The sequence below is a fragment of the Lepidochelys kempii genome, chromosome 1 (genome assembly GCF_965140285.1).
Source record: "Lepidochelys kempii isolate rLepKem1 chromosome 1, rLepKem1.hap1, whole genome shotgun sequence".
Classification (NCBI taxonomy): Eukaryota; Metazoa; Chordata; order Testudines; family Cheloniidae; genus Lepidochelys; species Lepidochelys kempii.
This window is the reverse complement of record NC_136380.1, coordinates 51,965,214-51,987,051: the sequence shown is the minus strand read 5'-3', so window position 1 is coordinate 51,987,051 and position 21,838 is coordinate 51,965,214. Positions and strand designations below refer to the sequence as shown.

At 40.1% G+C, this 21,838-nt stretch overlaps 1 protein-coding gene across 3 annotated transcripts in view; it reads left to right on the top strand.

Annotated features, from left to right (window-relative positions):
• DCLK1 (doublecortin like kinase 1) overlaps positions 1-21,838 on the top strand; it is a 332,848-nt gene that overhangs the window by 291,843 nt on the left and 19,167 nt on the right. For all 3 annotated transcript variants that reach the window (XM_073341871.2, XM_073341891.2, XM_073341880.2), the window contains 5 exons: positions 1,501-1,647; positions 7,878-8,011; positions 8,619-8,696; positions 9,460-9,556; positions 13,100-13,180. In XM_073341871.2, the coding sequence (XP_073197972.1) occupies positions 1,501-1,647; positions 7,878-8,011; positions 8,619-8,696; positions 9,460-9,556; positions 13,100-13,180 (537 nt within the window). The remainder of the gene's footprint in view (positions 1-1,500; positions 1,648-7,877; positions 8,012-8,618; positions 8,697-9,459; positions 9,557-13,099; positions 13,181-21,838) is intronic.

The window sequence follows — 21,838 nt, the reverse complement described above, 5'->3', positions numbered from 1 at the left end:
CTTTTCTCTGTAACCACAAAGGCCAGAAACTGACTTTTTTATTTTCCCCAGTGAAAACTGACATTTGCATGATTCAGGCCCTGGGGCTTAAGGAAAAATACCTAATAGAATGCAACATAGGATAAAATCATGAGAGTTGACAGTGCTTGGAGTATGGGAAATATTTTCTCCATTGCCCTGGGAAAATAACTTCTGTTCCCTTAAGAACACTCTGCTTTTACTTATTTTTTCTCCTTTCTGTTGCTGGTGTCCCTGCTAGGCAGCTTGATTTTTCTCACTGTTTTTGCAGATGTGGTCCTCTCTTTTTCTGTTTCTGTGGGATCTAGGCTTTCTTGATGGACCTGCTCTGCTTTTGGCCTGTGGGCCAATTCTTCTGCAAAGTAACCTTTTATTATTTCTCACCCTGCCTGCTTTTTCCTTACACTCTTTATTGAACTTGGGGTTCTCCTGCCCTCTTGGCCATTCTCAATCACTGTAATATTTTTTCTCTCTTATAGCTCACTGCTGATAATAGAGCCTGATATAGTGGCTGCCTGAGAGTTTGAGAATGGAGAAAATAAACACTCTCCTCACTTCAGAGGAGTTTCACTTACTTTCTCTTCCTTCATTCCTTTCCTTTTGTTTTCCCCTCCCTCGAGGTGGCATCCAGCCAGCTCTGGCACCATGTCATGTTATGGTGTAGGAAGGAACACAGAGAGAGGCATGGGTGATTGCAACAGAGTTAAATACTTTTAGTGATAACTGGGAAGTGACATAGATTGTCTCCAGTGCAGTAAGACAACAATGTTAACTCATCAGATGCCTTCCAGCATAATAGTGTATCATATTTTCTTCTGGGGGACCCCAGTATTAACATCAGGAAGTAGAAAACCTAGAATACTTGACACATTCTATAAGGGAGAAAGGTCTCTGAAGTTAATGTTTTCAAAGATTTCTGAGAGGTGGAAACAGATCCCTTTAATGCACTGATATATATGCTGGGTAGATAGATACATTATGGGAAATAATTTCATATTTAATTCTAAATATCCATATCATTTTGGATTGAACTGAGATTGTGGATATGGTTTTGAATGTAGGTTATTTGTAATTATAATAAATGGCAGAAAGGATTGGTACCCAGCACAATGGATGCAGCAGGTTTGCAACGTAGGTGCTAAGGAAACAGGTTGGCTGTGCTGGAAATGTTGCAGAAGCAGCATGCTTGGCTACAGGAGAGGAATGGGTTGCTTCGCTTCATATTTTCCTCAGTCTGCATCTTTCAGCTCCGTTAGCTGACACACTGAGCAGTGTTGACCAGCTCTGAATGGGAGGTATGCCCAGCCTTCTGCACCTGGGAGGAATGACACCACAACACAAGGTCTTTGTCGATAGGAAGGACCTCTGTGGGGCCCTCACAAAGTGGCACAGTGCTGCTATTCACGTTCTAAGAAGATTATTAAGTGGTGCTGTCTGTGTACAACAGGAAGTTGTTAATGTGCCATGGTTGTTCTGTTCCAGGGAGGAGACCTTTTTGATGCCATTACCTCCACTAACAAATACACAGAGCGGGATGCCAGTGGGATGCTGTACAATCTGGCCAGTGCCATCAAATACCTCCATAGCTTGAACATTGTTCACAGGGATATCAAACCCGAGAATCTACTGGTAAGTGAAAGCTCTATTTACTGTATTGTTACTGCTAACTTGGGAGTGAATGAAAGTGTACCTCTGCTCTCAGTGAAATAGTCTATGCCTTTAGCCTTTTAACTTAGTTTCTCTCACATGCTACTCTTTTCATCATCAAAAGGTCTTTAAAACCAAACAGCAGTCACAAAAAATATAGACGTGTAGGCTCCTAGAAGTTAAACAGTCTATGTCTTTAGCTAGTCTTTGTCCTAGGACACTAGTGCAGGATTAGTCCATACAGTGAATTTTTGAGTGTGTTTTCAGTACAAATATTTCATGCAATAGGGCTTTAGGCACTTCCCTTGGAATAAATACTTTGCACCTTTACATAGTACCAAGCTACCCACCCCGCCCTACACCCCGCCCTACACAGGGAGATTAGTAGCAGTATTTCAATTTACAGACATACAAACAGAGATTACATGATCTGCCCAAAAACATGTAGTGTGTCAGTGGCAGATCAAGGAATAGCACCCTGAAGTCCATCTGTGACTGCTCTAACCATGAAACAGTCTAATAGATCTTTTGGTTAGAACACTTTCCTTGTTAGACAGTCTAAACCTTCCTTTTTCTAATTTAATGTCATTGCTTTTCTTCTGAGGGCCCAGTCCAACTCCCATTGAAGTCACTGAAAAAACACCCTAAACAAATCCTCTCTCTCCTTGGGGGTCTACATATTTCTTGACAGTTATTGTGTCCACTGTCGTCTTTAGTTCAGTCTTTGCCAGCAAATTAATGTCTCCAGTCCCTTAATCATTTTTGTGTTTGTTCTCTGAATTTATTCTAACTTGCTGAGAATTTTCAGTATCAAGGCGCCCATAACTCTCTGTGTTTTAAAGCAATAACATAATTTAGTTGTAAAGAATGTAAGTTCTCAGCTGTGCACTGTCTGCCATCTTCTGTGTTTAATATTGTTTGGCAATGGAAAGCTGTTACGGGAAAGTTGGTTCAAGTAAATCTTAACACACTTGCAGAGAATTGGGTTTGTACAATTCAGAACTCCAGTGACAGCTGTCTGTATAGTTCTAGCCATTCTTGGCCTAGTTTTTCATAAAATGCTAAAACCATGTAGGCCAGGGCTCTCATTAGACATGAACATGTACACCCCTATAGCAGTCTTAATGCTAGTGTTCTAGATGGCTGCATGCATAAGTTATAGCAATCAAATGTCAGGATTCATTAATGCCGTGACTTGGAATGTGCAGGAAGATTTCATGGAAAAAGACTCACCATGCTTTTGTATTCAAACTTCTTAAATTCCTAAAGTTTGACAGCAATAGCCTGAAGCATTTTTAATTTCTTTCTGCCTCCATCCTCATTATTCCCTTGTTGGTAATACCCACTGGCCTATCGTGAGTAATCATGTTGTTGTTCACTTTATTCAAATTATTCCAGAGTGTATTTTCCAGTCCAAAGAACACAAAGGTCATATGCTGCTGTTGATACTAAACAATGGCTAGAAGGCACTAAACTTTCCACAAAGACCATAACTTTCAAAACAAGCACTTGCATATTAAAACTACTTCAGCTCCACTGATTTAAAAGAAAAGAAATATAAAAGGGTATGTGTGCACTCCCATAGAACTTATCAGGTATATGGGGGAGCACAGGAAGCTCGATACTTTGTATGATAAAATTAGGCAGCACTCATCTGATAAATATAAAGGATCTGATTCTCATTTACACTAAAGCCCCTTTACTCTGCTCTGGCAGTGTAATGGGGTATTAATGTACATGGAAGTCAGGTCTCTAGGTTGTTGGTACATACTGACATCAAATGTGTTGTCTCAGCACTTAACTCCACATATATCACAAAACATAGAATTGTAGGGATGGAATGGATCTTGAGAGGTCATCTAGCCCAGCCCCCTGTACTGAGGCATTACCAAGTGTATCTAGACCATCTCTGTCTGATGTTTGTCCAACCTGTTCTTAAAATCCTCCAATGGTGAGGATTCCACAACTGCCCTTGGAAGCCTATTCCAAAACTTAATTATCTTATAGTTAGAAAGTTTTTCCTAATATCTAATCTAAATCTCCCTTGCTGTAGATTAAGCCCATTACTTCTTGTCTACTTTCAGTCAACATGGAGAACAATTGATCATCATCCTGTTTAAAACAGTCCTTAACATATTTGAAGACTGCTATCAGGTGCCCCCTCAGCTTTCTTTTCTCAAGATTAATTATTTTAATCTTTCCTCATAGGTCTGGTTTTCTAAACCTTTTATCATTTTTTTTCTTTTGCTCCCTTCTGAACTCTCTCCACTTTGTTCCCATCTTTCTGAAAGTCTGGTACCTAAAACTGGACACACATCAGCTCAGGCCTCACCTGTGCCTAGTACAGCAGAAGAATTACATGTCTTATATATGACAGTCCTGTTAATGCAGCCAGAATGGTATTTGTCTTTTTCACAATGGTATCAAATGATTTGCTCATATTCAATTTGTGATCCACTATAACCCTGACATCCTTTTCAGCGGTACTACCACCTTGCCAGTTATTCCCCATTTTGTAGTGGTGCATGTAATATTTCCTTCCTAAGTGAAGTACTTTGCACTTGGCTTTGTTTAATTTCATCCTGTTGATTTCAGACCAATTCTCCAATTTGTCAAGGTCACTTTGAATCCCAATGCTGTCCTCCAAAGAGCTTGCAACCCCTCTCGTTTTGGCGTCATCCATAAATTTTATAAACATATTCTTCACTCTATTATCCAAATCACATGTTGCCTAATATCGGACCCAGGACTGACTCCTGCAGGACCCCATAAATATGCCCTCCCAGTTTGACTGCAGACCATTGATAACTACTCTGAATAGGGGTTTTCAAACCAGTTGTGCACCCATCTTATAGTAATTTCATTTAGACCACATTTCCATAGTTTGCTTATGAGACTGTCATGTGGGACTGTGTCAAAAGCCTGACTAAACATGTTTTGACATAATAGATTGCCATGACATCAAGTGATCTCGCACTGTAAGAAAGTCAGCATTTGATCCATTGACTACATTACTGCTCTAAAGTTCACCTAGAGTTTGATAGAGAGGGAGAGTGTGGTCTTTAGCACAGTGCTCAGAGCTAAGAGTTTCTAAATTCTAATAAAAAAGAAAAGGAGTACTTGTGGCACCTTAGAGACTAACCAATTTATTTGAGCATGAGCTTTCGTGAGCTACAGCTCACTTCATCGGATGCATACCGTGGTCCGATGAAGTGAGCTGTAGCTCACGAAAGCTCATGCTCAAATAAATTGGTTAGTCTCTAAGGTGCCACATGTACTCCTTTTCTTTTTGCGAATACAGACTAACACGGCTGTTACTCTGAAACCTAAATTCTAATCCTGTCTCTGACAGTGACTCTCTGTGGCCTTAGGAATCTCTTAACCTTTCTGCCTCAATTGCCTGATCTGTAAAATGGGATGATATTTATTTATGTCACAGATGTAAGATGAGGATTTGTTTCTTAACATTTTAAAAACACTTTGAAGTTGGTAATTTCTATACAAATGGTAAGTATTGTTATGTTTATTGTCCATTTTAGCAGAAAACTCTCCATGAGCTTTCAGTGTGCTTAAAGTCTGTAATGCTGTACCTATGCATCCACTTGCTCTGTTCTCTGGAGGAAATACCTTCCATGTTTTAATTGGAACATTTTTCATAATTGCTGCTATTTAACACATTTATTTTGTGAAATCATGGGATGTCTTTATAGCCATATAATAAACCCTAGAGAACAACTTCTCTGGCTGTTGCCATCTGCAGTGATCACAAGAGCAGCTTAGAAAATACTGACAGTCTTTGTAGTAATAGGATACATATGGTGGCACACAATTATGTGTTTCTGCATTCAATTAGTGTTGTACAATTACCCAGTTTTATTGCTTAGTTAAAACAGTGAAAGCACTACATAGTGGGTAATTTGCACTAATCCCCATCTCTCTAATTGCCCTTCAGTGTTTAAATGCAGTAAAACATGTATAGTGTTTGTTCTGAATGAGATGAGCATTAAATTATCATTCACATTCCTTGCGCCTTGAGTGGCAATTAACATACCACTGCTTCACATTAGGAGCACTTCTATAGAGAGCGCTAAATAGAGGTATAACAGGGTGGGGAAAAACTATTCTGTTTTAGTGTTACTAGAAAAATCAAGTGAAATAGTCTCTCAAGGAAGTAGTAGAAGCCTCATGCCTGGAAACAGACTGGACAAAACCCTAGAAAATTTACCATACTGCACAATTCACATTGGCAGAGGAATGGATTCAATGATTTAAGAGGCCTTTTCTGTAATTAATTGCTCTGATTATATGATTCATTCATATCGCCAGTGAAATTAATCTGTAAACATGCACTAAATTAACCAAACTTGGTGAAGGCATTTACCACAATAAATGGCAATTGCATTAAGGAAGAATACTAGTTACAGTGGCTTCAGCCACAGATATCTAAACCACTTCTTTACATTTTCCACCAAGTGTCTATTTAAAGTTTCTTGTTGCTAGCCTTTAATTAAAATTGCGGTTGAAATTAGATTTATTGCTTCCATTTCAGCAAACACTTCATTTCAGGAACCAGATGTATTTAACAATCTGTGTTTTTAATAAAGCTGAAATTACATTTTTAATGGCCTTTATGCCCATCTTTTGCTGACTTAATAACAGAGAAGTGTGAACCCATTTCAGATTGTTGATCCTCTCACATAACAAGATCCAGTTTCATGAATTTATTAAAAACAATGAGAGGAACAGAGGATTTCTGTGAATGCTGAATCTCCCCTCATAACATAGAAGACATGATATAATATGTTGCATAGTCCTACAATACAGAAAAGTGACGAGGAGGTTTCTTAATCTTTCTATGCAATTAAGTTGTACAGCAAATAAGGAAAAAAATACCTTCATAGGATGGCTAGTTACGGTTGTTTCTGGTGGATCCCTAGCACACTGTTTCAGTTGATGAGGAAGGGATCTTCTAGGAAAAACTTCTGCACGAAGTGAGCAGATGACGAGTCTCTGTTAAGTGTACTGTCCATTTTTTAACTAAAATCGCAGAAGTTTCTTTTGCAGGAATTTGTAATTCAGTGACACTTTTGTTTTGGCAGTGGCTGTTCAAGATGGTGGTGTACATGAGATTACTCTTGTAGACTGAACACATTTTTTAAAATGTCGTTAGATTAAACTGCACTAAATTTCACCATAAACCAACATAAAAATTGGGAGAGAGAGCCCCAACCAACTACTGCCTTAAGGGATGATTTGCTGGCTAACATTTTATTTTGATAAATGTAATTATTTTATTTTGAATATTTGTTTTGATATTTGAATATTTGTCAGTGTTTAAGTACTGGGGAAGCAATGGAAATTTGAATTTTCCTATTGTGGCTGCTATCTTTCTGTACTGACTGCTTCTAGAATATAAAGTCTCCTCTTGCACTGATTAAAACAAAAGAAAACAAAAAAATTACAAGTAGCATTTCGCTGCTGAAGAGATGATAATGTAGGGAAGGATTTTCAAGAGCACTCAATACTGGCCTAACTCTGCTTCCATTGAAGTCAGTGAGAGTTATACCATTGACTTCAGTGAAAAAAGAGTTATGCTAACACCATGCACTTTTGAAAATTCAACCATTAGTGTTTTGCAAGCACTCAAAAGTGAGCATAAGTGCTTAGTGACGTAATATGATAGCTGAATGTGTTGTGATCTCTCTAATGGCTTGTCCATTTGGAGAATAAAAGCCTACTACTGCTGTCAACAAATGGAGTTACTCTTTTAGCTCAGAAGTTCAAATCCCTGTACAAGCCTCTCTTTTGTGTATTAATTTTAATAAGCTACCATGGTTGTCAGACTCAGTAGGGATTTAACCCATGGACTTCAACATCAAAAGCACAGGCCTCTACTATGCTACCATACTTTGGCTTTTAACAAGAGAAAGATTTTGTGCTCTTTGATGATCGGCCACTAAAAGGGGATCCAGCATACTTAGCCAGTTACACTGGGTATGTTTTTTTTCTTAGAAGAGAGACTATATATGAATGAAACCCTCCTAATCACTGTGGATTTTTTTTAAATGGGCACTTATCTGTATTTTGGGAAGTGAAGGAGAGAATCTGAAAGCATACTCAACTGAAAGGAGTCTTTCAGGAAGTTAGCAAATTGTTCATGAGTTCATTTACATAGAACCTTGCTGATCCTGTGGATTTTATTTCTGGTTTAGGTTTATGAACACCAAGATGGAAGCAAGTCTCTGAAGCTGGGAGACTTTGGGCTGGCAACAATAGTGGATGGACCTCTTTACACAGTCTGTGGGACCCCTACATATGTAGCCCCTGAAATCATTGCAGAAGCTGGGTAAACTATTTGCAGTAAAGGTTCATTTAAGTGTGCAAGGTGGAATATGTTCTCATCAATATATCAGTTACAACTCTTTTAATTTAGGCCTTTTTCCACCTTTTATTAGGGGTTAACATGGCAGTTTTTAACTTCAAAGTAGAAAGTCCTCAAATTAGCACTGAGGCAGTAACTAACCATTTATTTTACCCCTGGAGTAAAGGTAAGAAAAAATTGCCGTCAGTGACTACTAACTGTTGTTTTCTGTGCTCTTCCTTTGTCCTGTACTGTCCTTTTCCTTAGGATCTATTGTGTAGAGCAAACATCCCCTGGGGTGAGTGACCCAAGGCACCTGTGCAGGCTTCCTGTAAGGAGAGGTCAAAAGAGTCCTACTCTCATCCAAGATACCAGTACACTTTATCGTCTGTCTTCAGACATTCTAATCCAATGTGGTTTTAAATTGTAAACTTCTGCCTTGTATCTGAAAGCAGAAATTGGTGTACAATATAGAGAAAATTCAGCTCAGACCATTTAATAAGAATTTGTGCACTGACCGTTTTCTTTCAGTTGTGTACTGTAGTTCACACAGGTGTGGTATCTCTAATCATAATACCTCTAACACTTTTAGATATGGCCTGAAGGTGGACATCTGGGCAGCTGGTGTGATTACTTATATCCTGCTGTGTGGCTTTCCTCCATTCCGTGGGTATGGGCTATCATCTTTTATCCAAATTGTAACAATGTACCTCTGTACTGTGAATGGTCCATGTTCGTGTCCTACACTAAGAGATCTTCTGGGGTGAGGGGGGTGTGGGAATCTTTGTTTGCAATGCTGTGTTATTTTTTTCCATGCTCTGCCTGTTAATTTATACAAACTTCATAAATCTCCATTGTGTTACTGTAAAAACTCCAGTCTCTTCTCATTTTATTTATTTCAATGTAATCTATCTTGCAAAAGAAATGCACTCATTCCAGGCTCTCGGTGCCCTTGACAACCAATTAAAATATATGATGAAATCAGCAGATTACCCCAGTTACTCACCAACACAGTAAGCAGGAAGCAGTAAAATGTAAACAAAATGTAAGCCTTCCAACAGAGATTTACACCTGTGAGCAAATTCAAAGCCTCCCCTCACAAATCTCCCCTCTCCATTAAAGCAAAGAAGAAGGAAGGGCTGGGCCTTGCCTTAAAGATAGGCAAGCTCAGAAACAAAGAGGGAAGGTGGAGGGAGCTGACAGAGGTTGCCCTACAAATTGACTCTTTTTTTCCCCCCCTTCTCACTTGTGCTCCATCTCAAGTGCCCCTGCAGTTCACAATGGTGGCCGTATGGCATGGGGAGAGGAACTGGTTCCAAAAGGCAAACTTAGTGAACTACAGTTAAAAGCATTTTACTTGCTTTTTAAAAGTTTATGAAAACTACCTCAGGAAATAAATCTTATGTTTTGTTTTGTGTTTGTTTACTTTACAGATGTGGAGATGACCAGGAAGTGCTTTTTGATCAGATTTTGATGGGCCAGGTGGATTTCCCATCTCCATACTGGGATAACGTTTCTGATTCTGCAAAGGTAGATTTACAAAGTTGGTTCTCTTCCGTTTTATCCAAGGTGTCGTGTATATACGTTGTGTGTGCAAAGAGACTGTAAAACTACTGTTCTTTTGTGTCCCTATATTTGAGAAGCTTTAGGTCTAGACGTGCCTAATGTGTCATCTACTACATTATTATCGGATTATTGTCTATGTCTTAGACTGTAAACTGCTCTGGGCAGCACTTTGTTTGTATTTGTGTCTTATACAGTGTTAAGTGAAGCCGAATGAATAAATGATTTTTCAGTTGGGTGGCTAAATCAAAAAAATCAGAAAAAAATCTTTTTGTTTTGGGTCAACCCAAAATGGAAATGTTTTTGGGGTCAAATGAAACATTTAATTTTGTTAGCAGGTGTTTTTTACTCTTTAGTAATTAAATCTAGCTAATTTTTTAAATGAAATGTCATTTTGAAAAATATAGATTCATAGATAGATTCATAGATACTAAGGTCAGAAGGGACCATTATGATCATCTAGTCCATCCTCCTGCACAATGCAGGCCACAGAATTTCACCCACTACTGCTGCGAAAAACCTCTCACCTATGTCTGAGCTGTTGAAGTCCTCAAATCATGGTTTAAAGACTTCAAGGAGCAGAGAATCCTCCAGCAAGTGACCCGTGCCCCATGCTACAGAGGAAGGCGAAAAACCTCCAGGGCCTCTTTCAATCTGCCCTGGAGGAAAATTCCTTCCCAACCCCAAATATGGTGATCAGCTAAACCCTGAGCTATGGGCAAGATTCACCAGCCAGATACCCAGGAAAGAATTTTCTGTAGTAACTCAGATCCCACCCCATCTGTGTTGAAACAAAACATTTAAAAACTTATTCAAAATGTATCCGTTTTAAGGGGGAGGGGCGAATCTATTTGCCAAAGTCAATCTGAATTCACAGATAGTTGTGGTGAACCTGACACTGCATTTTTCAGAGAATAAACTATTTGTGTGAAAGTTTTTGCCCAGCTCTAGTTTTAAGCATCCTGTCAAACCTATTGAACAATTAAAACTTCCAGTAACTTGGATCATAAATATGCACATCTTAGATTGAAAACTCCTTGGGGGCAGTAACTCTGCTTTCTATGGGTTTGTACAGCAACAAGCACAATGGCAGCTGGATTCCAATTGGCACCTTCAGGTGTAATTGCATTATATATACTAAATAATAATAATCTGAGGAAAACATGTCTCATGATTAATGACATGAAAGGATTGTCCTGATATCTCTCTCTGTCAAAGAACCAGGCTCAACATTGCCTGTAACTCCTGAATGTTGCCAGGATAAGAGACTCTGACTTGTTCTGTCAATCCATTACAAGCAGTTCATTTTTTTTAGTCCTCTATTTTAAAACCAACTTCCAAGTACAGTAAAAGCTGTTTTATCCAGCACTTCACCAACCGGAAAGTTCTGTAAACCGGCATTTCTGATCTTTATTGAAAGTCTGGTTTATAGTCCAGTTGGTGCAGGGCTGGCAGGAGGTTGGGGTGCATGGGCTCTGGGAGGGAGTTTGGGTGTGAGAGGCAGGTTGGGGCGCAGGAGGTGGTGCAGGGTGCCGGATCTGCGGTGCACTCACCTCGGGCAGCTCCCGCAAGTGATGATCTGTCCTGGCTGCTCCTGCATGCTGCCTCCGCCCGCAGGCGCTGCCCCCATAGCTTCCATTGGCCATGGTTCCCGGCCAATGGGAGCTGCACAACCAGTGCTCAGGGTGGGGTGGAGACAGTGACAGAACTGCCTACCTTGCCTCCACCTACAAGCAGCCGAGACAGGTCGCTGCTTGCAGGAAGCCACCCGAGGTGAGTCCCCCCTCACCCCCCGGATCTGGCACCCCAGGTCCCTTCTGTGCTCCAACCCCCTGCCCTGAGCCCCCTCCCACACACAAACTCCCTCCCAGAGCCCATGCCTCGCACCTCCTCCTGTGCTCTAACCCGTAGCTCAGCATCCCTTCCCACACCCAAACTCCCTCCCAGATCCCGTGCCCCGCACCCTTCCCACGTCCCAACGTCCAGTCCTGCACCCAAACTCCCTCCCTCTTAGTTAACCAGCATTTTTCACTTACCGGCACCCCCCATTCGTCCAACATGCCGGATAAAACATTTTTACGGTAATAAGGAAGAGCTTGATTCTGAGATGAGATGAGAGAACTGTGGATGCACAGTACCTTTCAGGATTAGTCCCTAACACAGTTAAATACACTTACACAACAGGGTTGAATTTGGCCCAAGAGTTCAAATTCTCTGGAGCAGTCTCATTGGTGCACTATAGTAAGAGGTGAGGCATTCTGAGTTACAGTAACATTGGAGTTGATTGGAGTTTCATATTTGCAGTCCATTTGAGTTGGCATGTGTATAACTAATAGATTTCACCCAAATACTTTCCTTAAGCTTGGGAACACCAACACATAATCATAGGATGAATATATGCAACACTGTCCTCTCCTTGCTCTCAGTATGAGCACTAATTTATCACAAAACAATGTCAGTGTTTTCATCTGGGGTGTGAGGATTGAAAATGACATATTAAACGCTGATTCTTGATTCCTCTAAACCACTGCTTTGTACTGTTTTTGGAAATAATATGGGAGGGGATGGGGGTGGGATTTTAGTTTCCAAACTAGTGAAATTAACATACAGGATACAGTACTTGGAACTGAAAGAAAACATTAAGTGTTAGTAGGAGTCTTCTAATCCCTCCCTTTGTATTGTGGCAAGCTTGATTTCATCATACATAAGACATCACTCATCTGTTAAGAATCAGCTCTAGTCTTCAATATCTCTAATGACAATTCCACAGCTCCTTTGGCAAGCTTGTTCCATTACCGAACTACTCTATCTAGTTAGTTTGTTCTAATATTTTCCATTTTGATGCATAAACTCATTAGTTTCTATTCCGCTCCCATTTATTATTGAAAATAATTGATGTCTATCATTTCTGATTTCCCTTTATATTAGCATCCCATTACTGTTATCTTTTGTATAGATTGAATGTACTCACTGATGGGAAAAGAAATGCATTAAATGCTGGTAGGAAACTGAGAGGAAAATAGTAAAGAAGAATTTGAAATATTAAAATAAAGGTTTTAAGAGTTAGAAATATTTTTTTGAAAATATCCACTTTGCTATTGATATTGGGACCTGGAGAAAGCCAATTTTCTCTAAAGATGATGCAGACTAATCTAGAATTTGGCTATTTTCTAAATGGGCAACTAACCTGATTTCATGCTCCCATCTGTTTTATACCTTATGTGAGAAGTTCTTTCCTCTGCAAACCGCTGACTACAAAAGTAACTCAGCACTATGATCTTCTAGCTTTTCAATTTATTATTTAGCTATTGATTTAGAAGCTCAGCTTACAGTTCAGCAGTTGACAGGTTTTTTTAAATAACCCTAGTATATTTCCACCCTGTATAATTCTCTCACTCATTGAATACTGTACTTTACTACAATCAATTGAAGATCACTTCACTGAATTAAGTCTTTTGTTTTTCTTCATAAAAATGTGCTCTAAACTGGATCTTATCTTCCATTTCACAGGAACTTATCACAATGATGCTTCAGGTAGATGTAGATCAGCGATTCTCAGCCTTGCAAGTTCTCGAACATCCATGGGTTAATGTAAGTAATTTCAGGACTGCAAATTCTTGTTTTAGTCTTGTAACCTTTTAACTGTTTGCCATCAAATACTTTAAATGCCTCTTTGGAGCCAACATTTTCTAAAAGAGACACAGGTAATGACCAACTTACTGTGTGGTTTCACTGGAAGTGAAAGTGCTTTGTTAGTATACAATTAAATATTTTTGTGCACAATGCTCTGCACTCTCTTCCCCCAGTATCTTGGGCCACATTTGCAACACACCTCCTTAACTGCACCTGCAAACGCCGTCAATTTCCCAAAGGTCAGTTTGCAGGTGCAGTGATACATTTTGTGCACGTAAATCAGATTGGCTCACAAGTCTTGCCATCGCAACTAAGGGATCTTGAAATATAGTCCATGTTTTAAAGCTGGATAATTCACCATTAAGTACAAAATCTTTACAGTCAAATATTTAACTTCCAAATTTGAACTATAAACGTGTGGTAATATCAATTTAATCTATATTAGTGTGACATTTTCATCTTTAGATCAATGCTCATTTGTTCTGAACATATCATAAAATTGATTAACAAAGAGGTGGCATATGGATAAATCTGATATAGATTAAGAAGGCCTGGGCCTGTTTATGCTTTAATGTTGAGACAGGGACACTGTTTAATATTAATTATTTAAGACTATTTAATATGTTTCAAAATATTTGGATAAAAATGTAAAGAAAAGTGGGGAGAAGAATCCAGATTCCAGTTTAAAAATGAAGATACAGAAAAGCAAAATGAGTACAAGAAAAAATATCTTAATTTGCATATTGCAAGTTCCAGTGTGGAATTCCTCCCTAGCACATTTGTGTGATTCAGTACTTCCCCTAGTATCCAAAAAGAGATCACTGACACTTAAAGGGAGTGTAGTTCCAAGAAGGAATATTTGTAATTCAAATATACAGACTAATTAAATAACAATATAAAAAAAATAAAAAAGTGTCCAAATAGTTTACACACCATTTTCAATTAAGGAATATAGTAAAGTACCTACAAAGTACATGCTCAAGTAGTTATAGTCTCCATTCTGCTGTTCAGATAGAAGCAGTTTTTAACTGTAAATACTTCTGAACTGCACAGCCCCTTTGTCATGTAAAGCTTATAGACATCCAGTGCAATATATAATGAGACAATTTAGCAATTTTATGGTCACTTTAAGGCAGAAGATTGTGGTGGTGGTGGTATTTTCTTTCCTTCTTGAAGGATATATTCTTATCACACAATGTTTATATCTCAATTTTAAATTTTTGTTCAGAACTGAAAGATTATTTATCTCTGGATTGAGAGGGAGCTGTGGGACGAGGGATAAGGTAAAGATAGAAAGTGTGACTTACTAAGCAGAATTTCTGCCTCATGGCCAGCTTCTTCCATGGTGTAAATTGGCATAACTCCACTGAATTTAATGGAGCTCTGTTGATTTAACATCATTGGAGGATCTGGAACTTGAAAGCTTCCCCCCCACACCCTTTTAGTTAAATTACACTCTGATGCATTTAGTAAACAGTTTCAGCAAGCTGTATGAAGTCAGAGGTATTACTTCCGTTAGTGCAGAGGTCCCCAAACTGTGGGTCATGCCCGCCAAGGGGGTGCGGAGGAATGTTCCGGGGGGGGGGAGGGGGAAGGAGCACGGCGGGCCTGAGCCAGCCCCCATGTGGGGTAGGGGAGGGAGCAGCATCCAGCCCCACTCCAGTTCCAGCTCTGCCCTGGCCCCAGCCCCTGGCTTCCAGCCACAGCCCAGCCACAGCTCTGCACCCAGCCCTGGTTCTGGCTCCGTCCCCAGCTTTGGCCCGTGGCCACAGCCCCACTCCCGGCTCTGGCCCTGCCCCCAGTCTCGTCCCTCTTACCTCTGTCTGTGTCCCCCCAACCCTTCAGGACCCTGAGAAGTTTGGGGACCACTACTTTAGTGTTGCAAGTCATGCTGTCGTTCATATTCTGCAAGCATATCACAGTGAAAACATATAGCACTCCTGTTTGTACTACAGGAAGTATTTTGTCCTAGTTCTACAGGGATTTTTGTCTCCCTAATCATTCCTTTATAGCATTCCACATTCAGAGGTCAGTAAATCATCTTCAGCTATATACTAGTCACCATTCAGAGCTAATCAGGCTAGAAATACCTTTTTCTTGGAGTAATGTAAGTATTTGCTAGATAAGTTTTCTGGAGCTCAGCACATGCCTAAGTCCACCTCTAGTTTGGCTATCACATAAGTATGCGCTGAATTTGAGGCACCAATTTAAGGTCCATTGAACTAAATGACTTATACCTCAAGTGAAATACATGGTTAGGTGCTGTCCTGAATGGGGATGCTTTCCTGAACTGGGGCCCAAGTATGTGTGTAAGAGAGAGAATTCAGAAGGGAAAACTTGTTTTTATACAGAGGCAGTGTGAACCAAGAGAGAGAACATTGGACTGAGAGTCAGGGGACACATTTTCCATTCCTAGCTCTGTCATCACCTTGAACCAGTCACTTTCTCTCTACCTCAGTTTCTTCATCTTTAAAATTGGGGTAATAATGCTTATTCATATTTATAACAGCACTGGAGATCTACAAGTGAAAATTTTTATTTTAGCTGATCTTCATAAAATATTCTGCTCCTTTCTAGAAGGAAAGTAAATACAAACCCCTATATAATATGTGGAATAACACTTCACTTTTCTAATAAATCTGTTCAAATACCTCTCCTTAGTACCAAATGCTATATAATATTTTGGACTTATTTATAGTTTTGAGACCAGTGAAATAGCACTAAAATTGTGGGTAGTGCTGGCTGGAAAATAGAAATAATTTTTCATGATAATTTTCATGATCAGTCTCATTTTTTTCTCTTTGAAATTTCATTTTGGCATTCTGCCTAGTTGTTCTATGTAAAAAAGTATTTGTCAGCTGTAAATTACTGTTGCACTTGCAAGTGAAGCTTTTTATGACTGTTTATTAAATGATTACTTTGTAAATTGATGACATTGCTGGAATTTAGTATGACAGCTTCAATAGGAGACAACCCTCGTTTCAGTTTAAATTTTAGCAATAAAAATAGCTGGACTCTCTTAGAAACAACAAAACTTGTAATGGTCAGAATCAGACCAGTAAAACAGCTCCTATGTCAATAATATCCCAGCTGTTTTCAATTTAATAAACAAAACCTGAAAAGACTTTGGCTAGTTGCCATTGAGACAGATGGAGATCCTGGATTCTGAATGCAATTCAACAGCAGTTCTCTGCCCCCTCAATTTAGTTTATTTGGATTTGTCTCTCATATACAGAACTCTTAGAGCTAGAAACAAATCCACTGTTTTATACTTCCTCTACTGGGACTCTTACTGTTTCCTTTGCCTGCTCATATTCATTGCAAAACTAAGGAATTATAAAAGAGGCTGGAGGCTTAGGAGCTAGCATTTTAAACACTGGAAATATTATATAATCCAAAGTGCACCAATGGCAAGTTATGGTACAAATATACCCTGTTCTTGACTTCTGAGTAATAAAAATGTTTAACTTACTGTAATTCAATAAGTTATAATGGTGAAAGGGATTACTTTTTGTAAACCCTTCCCCTGTTATAATGATAACCCCAAAATGGATTATTTTCTGTACACGCCAGCCTAAAAAGGATTAGGAAACCTGTAGCTTTAAAACATTTCCCTAGATACACTGGCTCTGGCTGCCTGTATGTGAAATAAATAAGTAACCATCAGTAAATAATACTAATAAACTGAGCATTCATAAGGAGGTTAATTTAAAAAGACATTTCTTATTTGGCCGCTGCAATATTTTTGGTCACACCATAGGGCACTGCCCAAATCTCACTTGAAACCTTAAAGGAAACAAAGTCAACAGGCTTTTCCAGGGCTTTTATTTGGTCTAATTTGCTTCTGTTATTTATATAATGACCTCTTCCTATGGCACAATTAGCACTGGAAAGGAAACCTCTTGTGATTCATCTTGTGAAATGGATCTGAGTGCTTCAGGGCAGTAGGAGTCTGGCAGTCCTGAGCTTTGCTTAAGATTTTTAGCACAATTTCTTCTTTTTTTTTTTTTGGATCTTTACACGTCCTGTTGTGTAGCACAATGCAAATAGCAAGCAATGTTCATGATGATTATTATATACAGGAATGACACCAGCAGCCTCTCTCTGGCTCTTTTTTCTTATTTTAAAACAAAACAAAGCAGGTACTCTGTTGAGCAGCAACTATCAGTGTTTGCTGGAAAATCCAAATTAGAGAGGGAGGACAGTAAACAATTGCACATTGAAATAGTACGTTGTAAATCCTAAATCAAGGTCTTCAAGAGTGAAAAGTGATTTTACGTGCTTCAGTTTCTGGGTGTCCAATTTCTGAGACACTACAAAGGGGCCTATTTTTGAGAAAACGGGTGTTCAGTGTTTTATGAAACTCAGGCCCCTTTAAGGTGTTTCAAGATGAATATCCAAAATCACCAGTCACTCTTGACTGTTTTGTCCCTAGTACTATAGATTAGATCCAGTACCAAGGTCCAGACCACTTGTGGTTAATGCATAGACTGGAACACTCATTAATGAAGATTGACTTTGGGAGGTTAACATTTACAGTGTCTTGACCAAATTCCTATTTGGAGCATTTAGCCTACATCCAGTTCCTCCTGCAGTTTCTTGTGGGTATGATATTCTTCTTCACTTCCTGCCATAAACTGTGGTGTAGCATTGCTGTTTGATATTAAACAGCTGCCATGTTTCACCTGAGATGTGTGGCTATTTTCTAATGTTGGATGACGTGATTCCAGTTTGGATCCTGAATACCAGTATATTTGTAAAGTAAACATCAGCTAGAAGCAATAATAGTTAGAAAGTGTTGCAGTGACAGATTAATTAATATTTTATAACTTTGCCACACCTTGAGCATGTCCTTGCAACAAAGCCCGTTGCCAACTGTGCCCACATATCTATTCAGGGGACACCATCACAGGGCCTAATAATATCAGCCACACTATCAGAGGCTCGTTCACCTGCACATCCACCAATGTGATATATGCCATCATGTGCCAGCAATGCCCCTCTGCCATTTACATTGGTCAAACTGGACACTCTCTACGTAAAAGAATAAATGGACACAAATCAGATGTCAAGAATTATTCATAAACCAGTCGGAGAACACTTCGCAATCACGCAATCACAGACATGAAGGTCGCTATCTTACAACAAAAAAACTTCAAATCCAGACTCCAGCGAGAAACTGCTGAATTGGAATTCATTTGCAAATTGGATACTATTAATTTAGGCTTAAATAGAGACTGGGAGTGGCTAAGTCATTATGCAAGGTAGCCTATTTCCCCTTGTTTCCCCCCCCTCCTCCCCCAGACGTTCTGGTTAAACTTGGATTTAAACTTGGAGAGTGGTCAGTTTGGATGAGCTATTACCAGCAGGAGAGTGAGTTTGTGTGTGTATGGGGGTGGGGGGTGAGAGAGCCTGGATTTGTGCTGGAAATGGCCCACCTTGATTACCATGCACATTGTAGGGAGAGTGGTCACTTTGGATAAGCTATTACCAGCAGGAGAGTGAGTTTGTGTGTGTGGTTTTTGGAGGGGGGTGAGGGGGTGAGAGAACCTGGATTTGTGCAGGAAATGGCCCACCTTGATTATCATACACATTGTGAAGAGAGTGGTCACTTTGGATGGGCTATTACCAGCAGGAGAGTGAGTTGGGGGGGGTGGGCGGAGGGTGAGAAAACCTGGATTTGTGCTGGAAATGGCCCAACTTGATGATCACTTTAGATAAGCTATTACCAGCAGGACAGTGGGGTGGGAGGAGGTATTGTTTCATGGTCTCTGTGTGTATATAATGTCTTCTGCAGTTTCCACGGCATGCATCCGATGAAGTGAGCTGTAGCTCACGAAAGCTTATGCTCAAATAAATTGGTTAGTCTCTAAGGTGCCACAAGTCCTCCTTTTCTTCTTGAGCATGTTGTGGCACAAAAAATATATCCTATGTTATGCGGATCTGGAATATTATCTCTGGAGCTAAGGCTGTAAGTTTCCCTGATAGAAAGTATTATACTAGTCATCAGGCCTTGGTGATGCTTGTGCCTCAGACCTTTGAAAAATGAGATGTAAGTTTTGGGGATTTTTTCCAATGAAGAAGAGGAAAGAGTTCATTTTATAGACTGGTTTTCTTCTGGAAAAGGTCAGGTCAGAGGAATGCAGGTTATTTTAGGGGTCATATACAACTGAGCCAGGCCTCCAATAATCAACTCTATATTTTTTAAAGCTCTGCATTTGACCATATTCTGCCCGCTAGTGCATTTTGTTAAGAGGTGAGTGAGGAATTTTTGAAAACCAGTGCCACAATCTACAAACTCAAACTAACCTTCTTCCCATATGCTCACAAAGCCCATGATTTACTGCAGCAACTGTGTAACATACTAAGTGCTCTCAGAATTGTTACAAAGACAGAAAAATGAATGTTAACACTCATTTTATGTTCTGATCTTGATCTGTTACTTCCATGTGTTGTACTTTTGGTGCTAAAATGCTTAGTTTAAGTCTCTGGTTCCATTGTTGATCACTAGAGATGCAAAGCAGAGCTCTCAATGGGACTAGTGTAGAGCCCTGCAGCGGGACAGGGATCCCGCAGATCCTGTAGGACCCGCTGCCATATTAGTGGGAGCGGAATTAAAATATAGTCCTGTGCAGGGCTCTGATGCAAAGCAGTAGTTCTGCCAGCCAGTCATTTTATATGACCCAAGGTTACTGTTCTCAGCTACACTGCATAATCTGATGGTGGGCAGGCTTTGCCAAGGTAGCTGTTCTTGGCATTGCTCTTAAAGTGGTCTATCTGGCCCCACCCTTTGGGTCGGTTACAAAGGCCTTGTCAAGTGAGCTGTAGCTCACGAAAGCTTATGCTCTAATAAATTGGTTAGTCTCTAAGGTGCCACAAGTACTCCGTTTCTTTTTGCGAATACAGACTAACACGGCTGTTACTCTGAAACCTTAAAAAAGGTGTGTTTTTAATTCAGTCTTTAACTTGTGTGAAAACAAACTTCCTTGTCTTCACTAGGATTTTAACTCAAGTTAAGAACTTGCCTTTTTTAGTGAAGACAAGGCCACAACTGACTCAAACATTATCTGTTTTTTCCTGGCTGGAGCCCATGTTTCTTTACCCCTGTGTCCCCCACCGCTGCATAGGAAGATATTGTGTAGTGCATGGGAAGAACTGTAGGCCCTCATTAAGGTCTTGACCTCCCTGAGGGAAGGCTGGAGCTCCCTGTAGGTTGTGGCTTCATTTAGCCATAGGCTAAATGTGATAATATCACAATCAGTGATTGTAACAGCAGCCATCAATCAGGCATCTATCCATTATCCCATAGCTGGGTCAGTCATTGAAATTAGCCAGGGGAATCTCCTTCTAGACTTTATAAGGAGTCTCCTCCCAGGTTAGTATTTAGTGAATACCACTGGTCGTGCTTGGATCAAGCCCTGTGAACTTTATAAATGCATCCCCCCTTTGATGGAGTGGAAAGTTTCTGAAATATTTTTATTAATCCTGTGTGCCTCTGTTTCCCTCTCTAATTCGCATTGTAAAAAAAAAAGTTTGATACCTGCTAAAAGAGTGCAGGAGGCAGGAGGTATGGGTGTCACCTGGCTGCCTGGGGGCTGGCTCATTAAAGAGCTGTCTCAAATGTAACCCAAATCAACATAGCATCCAGCAAGAGATACCTCTGAAACATCAACACCTGACAGCAGCACACCCCAGCAGGCAAGACTTGTGAACTGAGCTGGAGAACCTGGTGTCAGGTGACCGGAAGGAGGACATCCCTTTTTGGAGGGACTAAGGAGCCCAAACCTGGGAAGACAAAAGAGGGATGGGGGGGTGGGAGCCAGAGGAGGAGTCCATTACAGCTTTGCTGGCTCATCATGGTACTGGCTTGGCATGTACTGTAGTGTAATTTCTGCCTCTCTGTGCTAACCTAAGCACTATAAGGTTCTGTGTGCCAGGTGACTAATAAAATGTTACCTTGCTTTGTAAGTGCTCCCTGAGAGCATTGGCCCTGAGGGATACAGTACCAGCCTCCTGCAGGACTCTGGCTTGGCTGGATTCACTGCAGAGAGGCATGGAGACAGACAGGGATTGTTGGTGCCGAAGGCCCAGTCTTGGAGGCCACAGGCCTGCCCCTGTTGGAACTGTGTGTGTCCTTCAGGCCCGGCCCACTAAGGGGTCACTCCAGAGAGACTGATTGCAGGCTGGGGTATAGACCGGACTCTGTGACAGCCTACATGTAGTTTGAGCACTTTTTCCCCTTGGTTAAATGTTAAGCATAACATTTTATTCAGCCAAATCTCACCTCTCTGAAACTGGAACTCCATAAGGCTTTAGGGAGGACCTTGGAGCACACTTATTCTCTCACAAGAACATTTTCCTTGCTGCATATCAGAGAAACTGGGCTTATCTTTTTAACACTAATGATCTTTTAACTAGTATTGTTGTCTTCACTTTTAATTGATTGTAATGCATTAACAGAACAAAGGATCAATCTGAGATTCATTTATTGGATTCATTTTATGGACCTAACAAATTACGATAAGCTGGCAGTTAATAAATGCAAACGTTTATAAAAGTTTGAAAGAGAGCTATTAGCTAAAGCTGAGAAGAGAAATGGGGCTGTTCCATTATAAC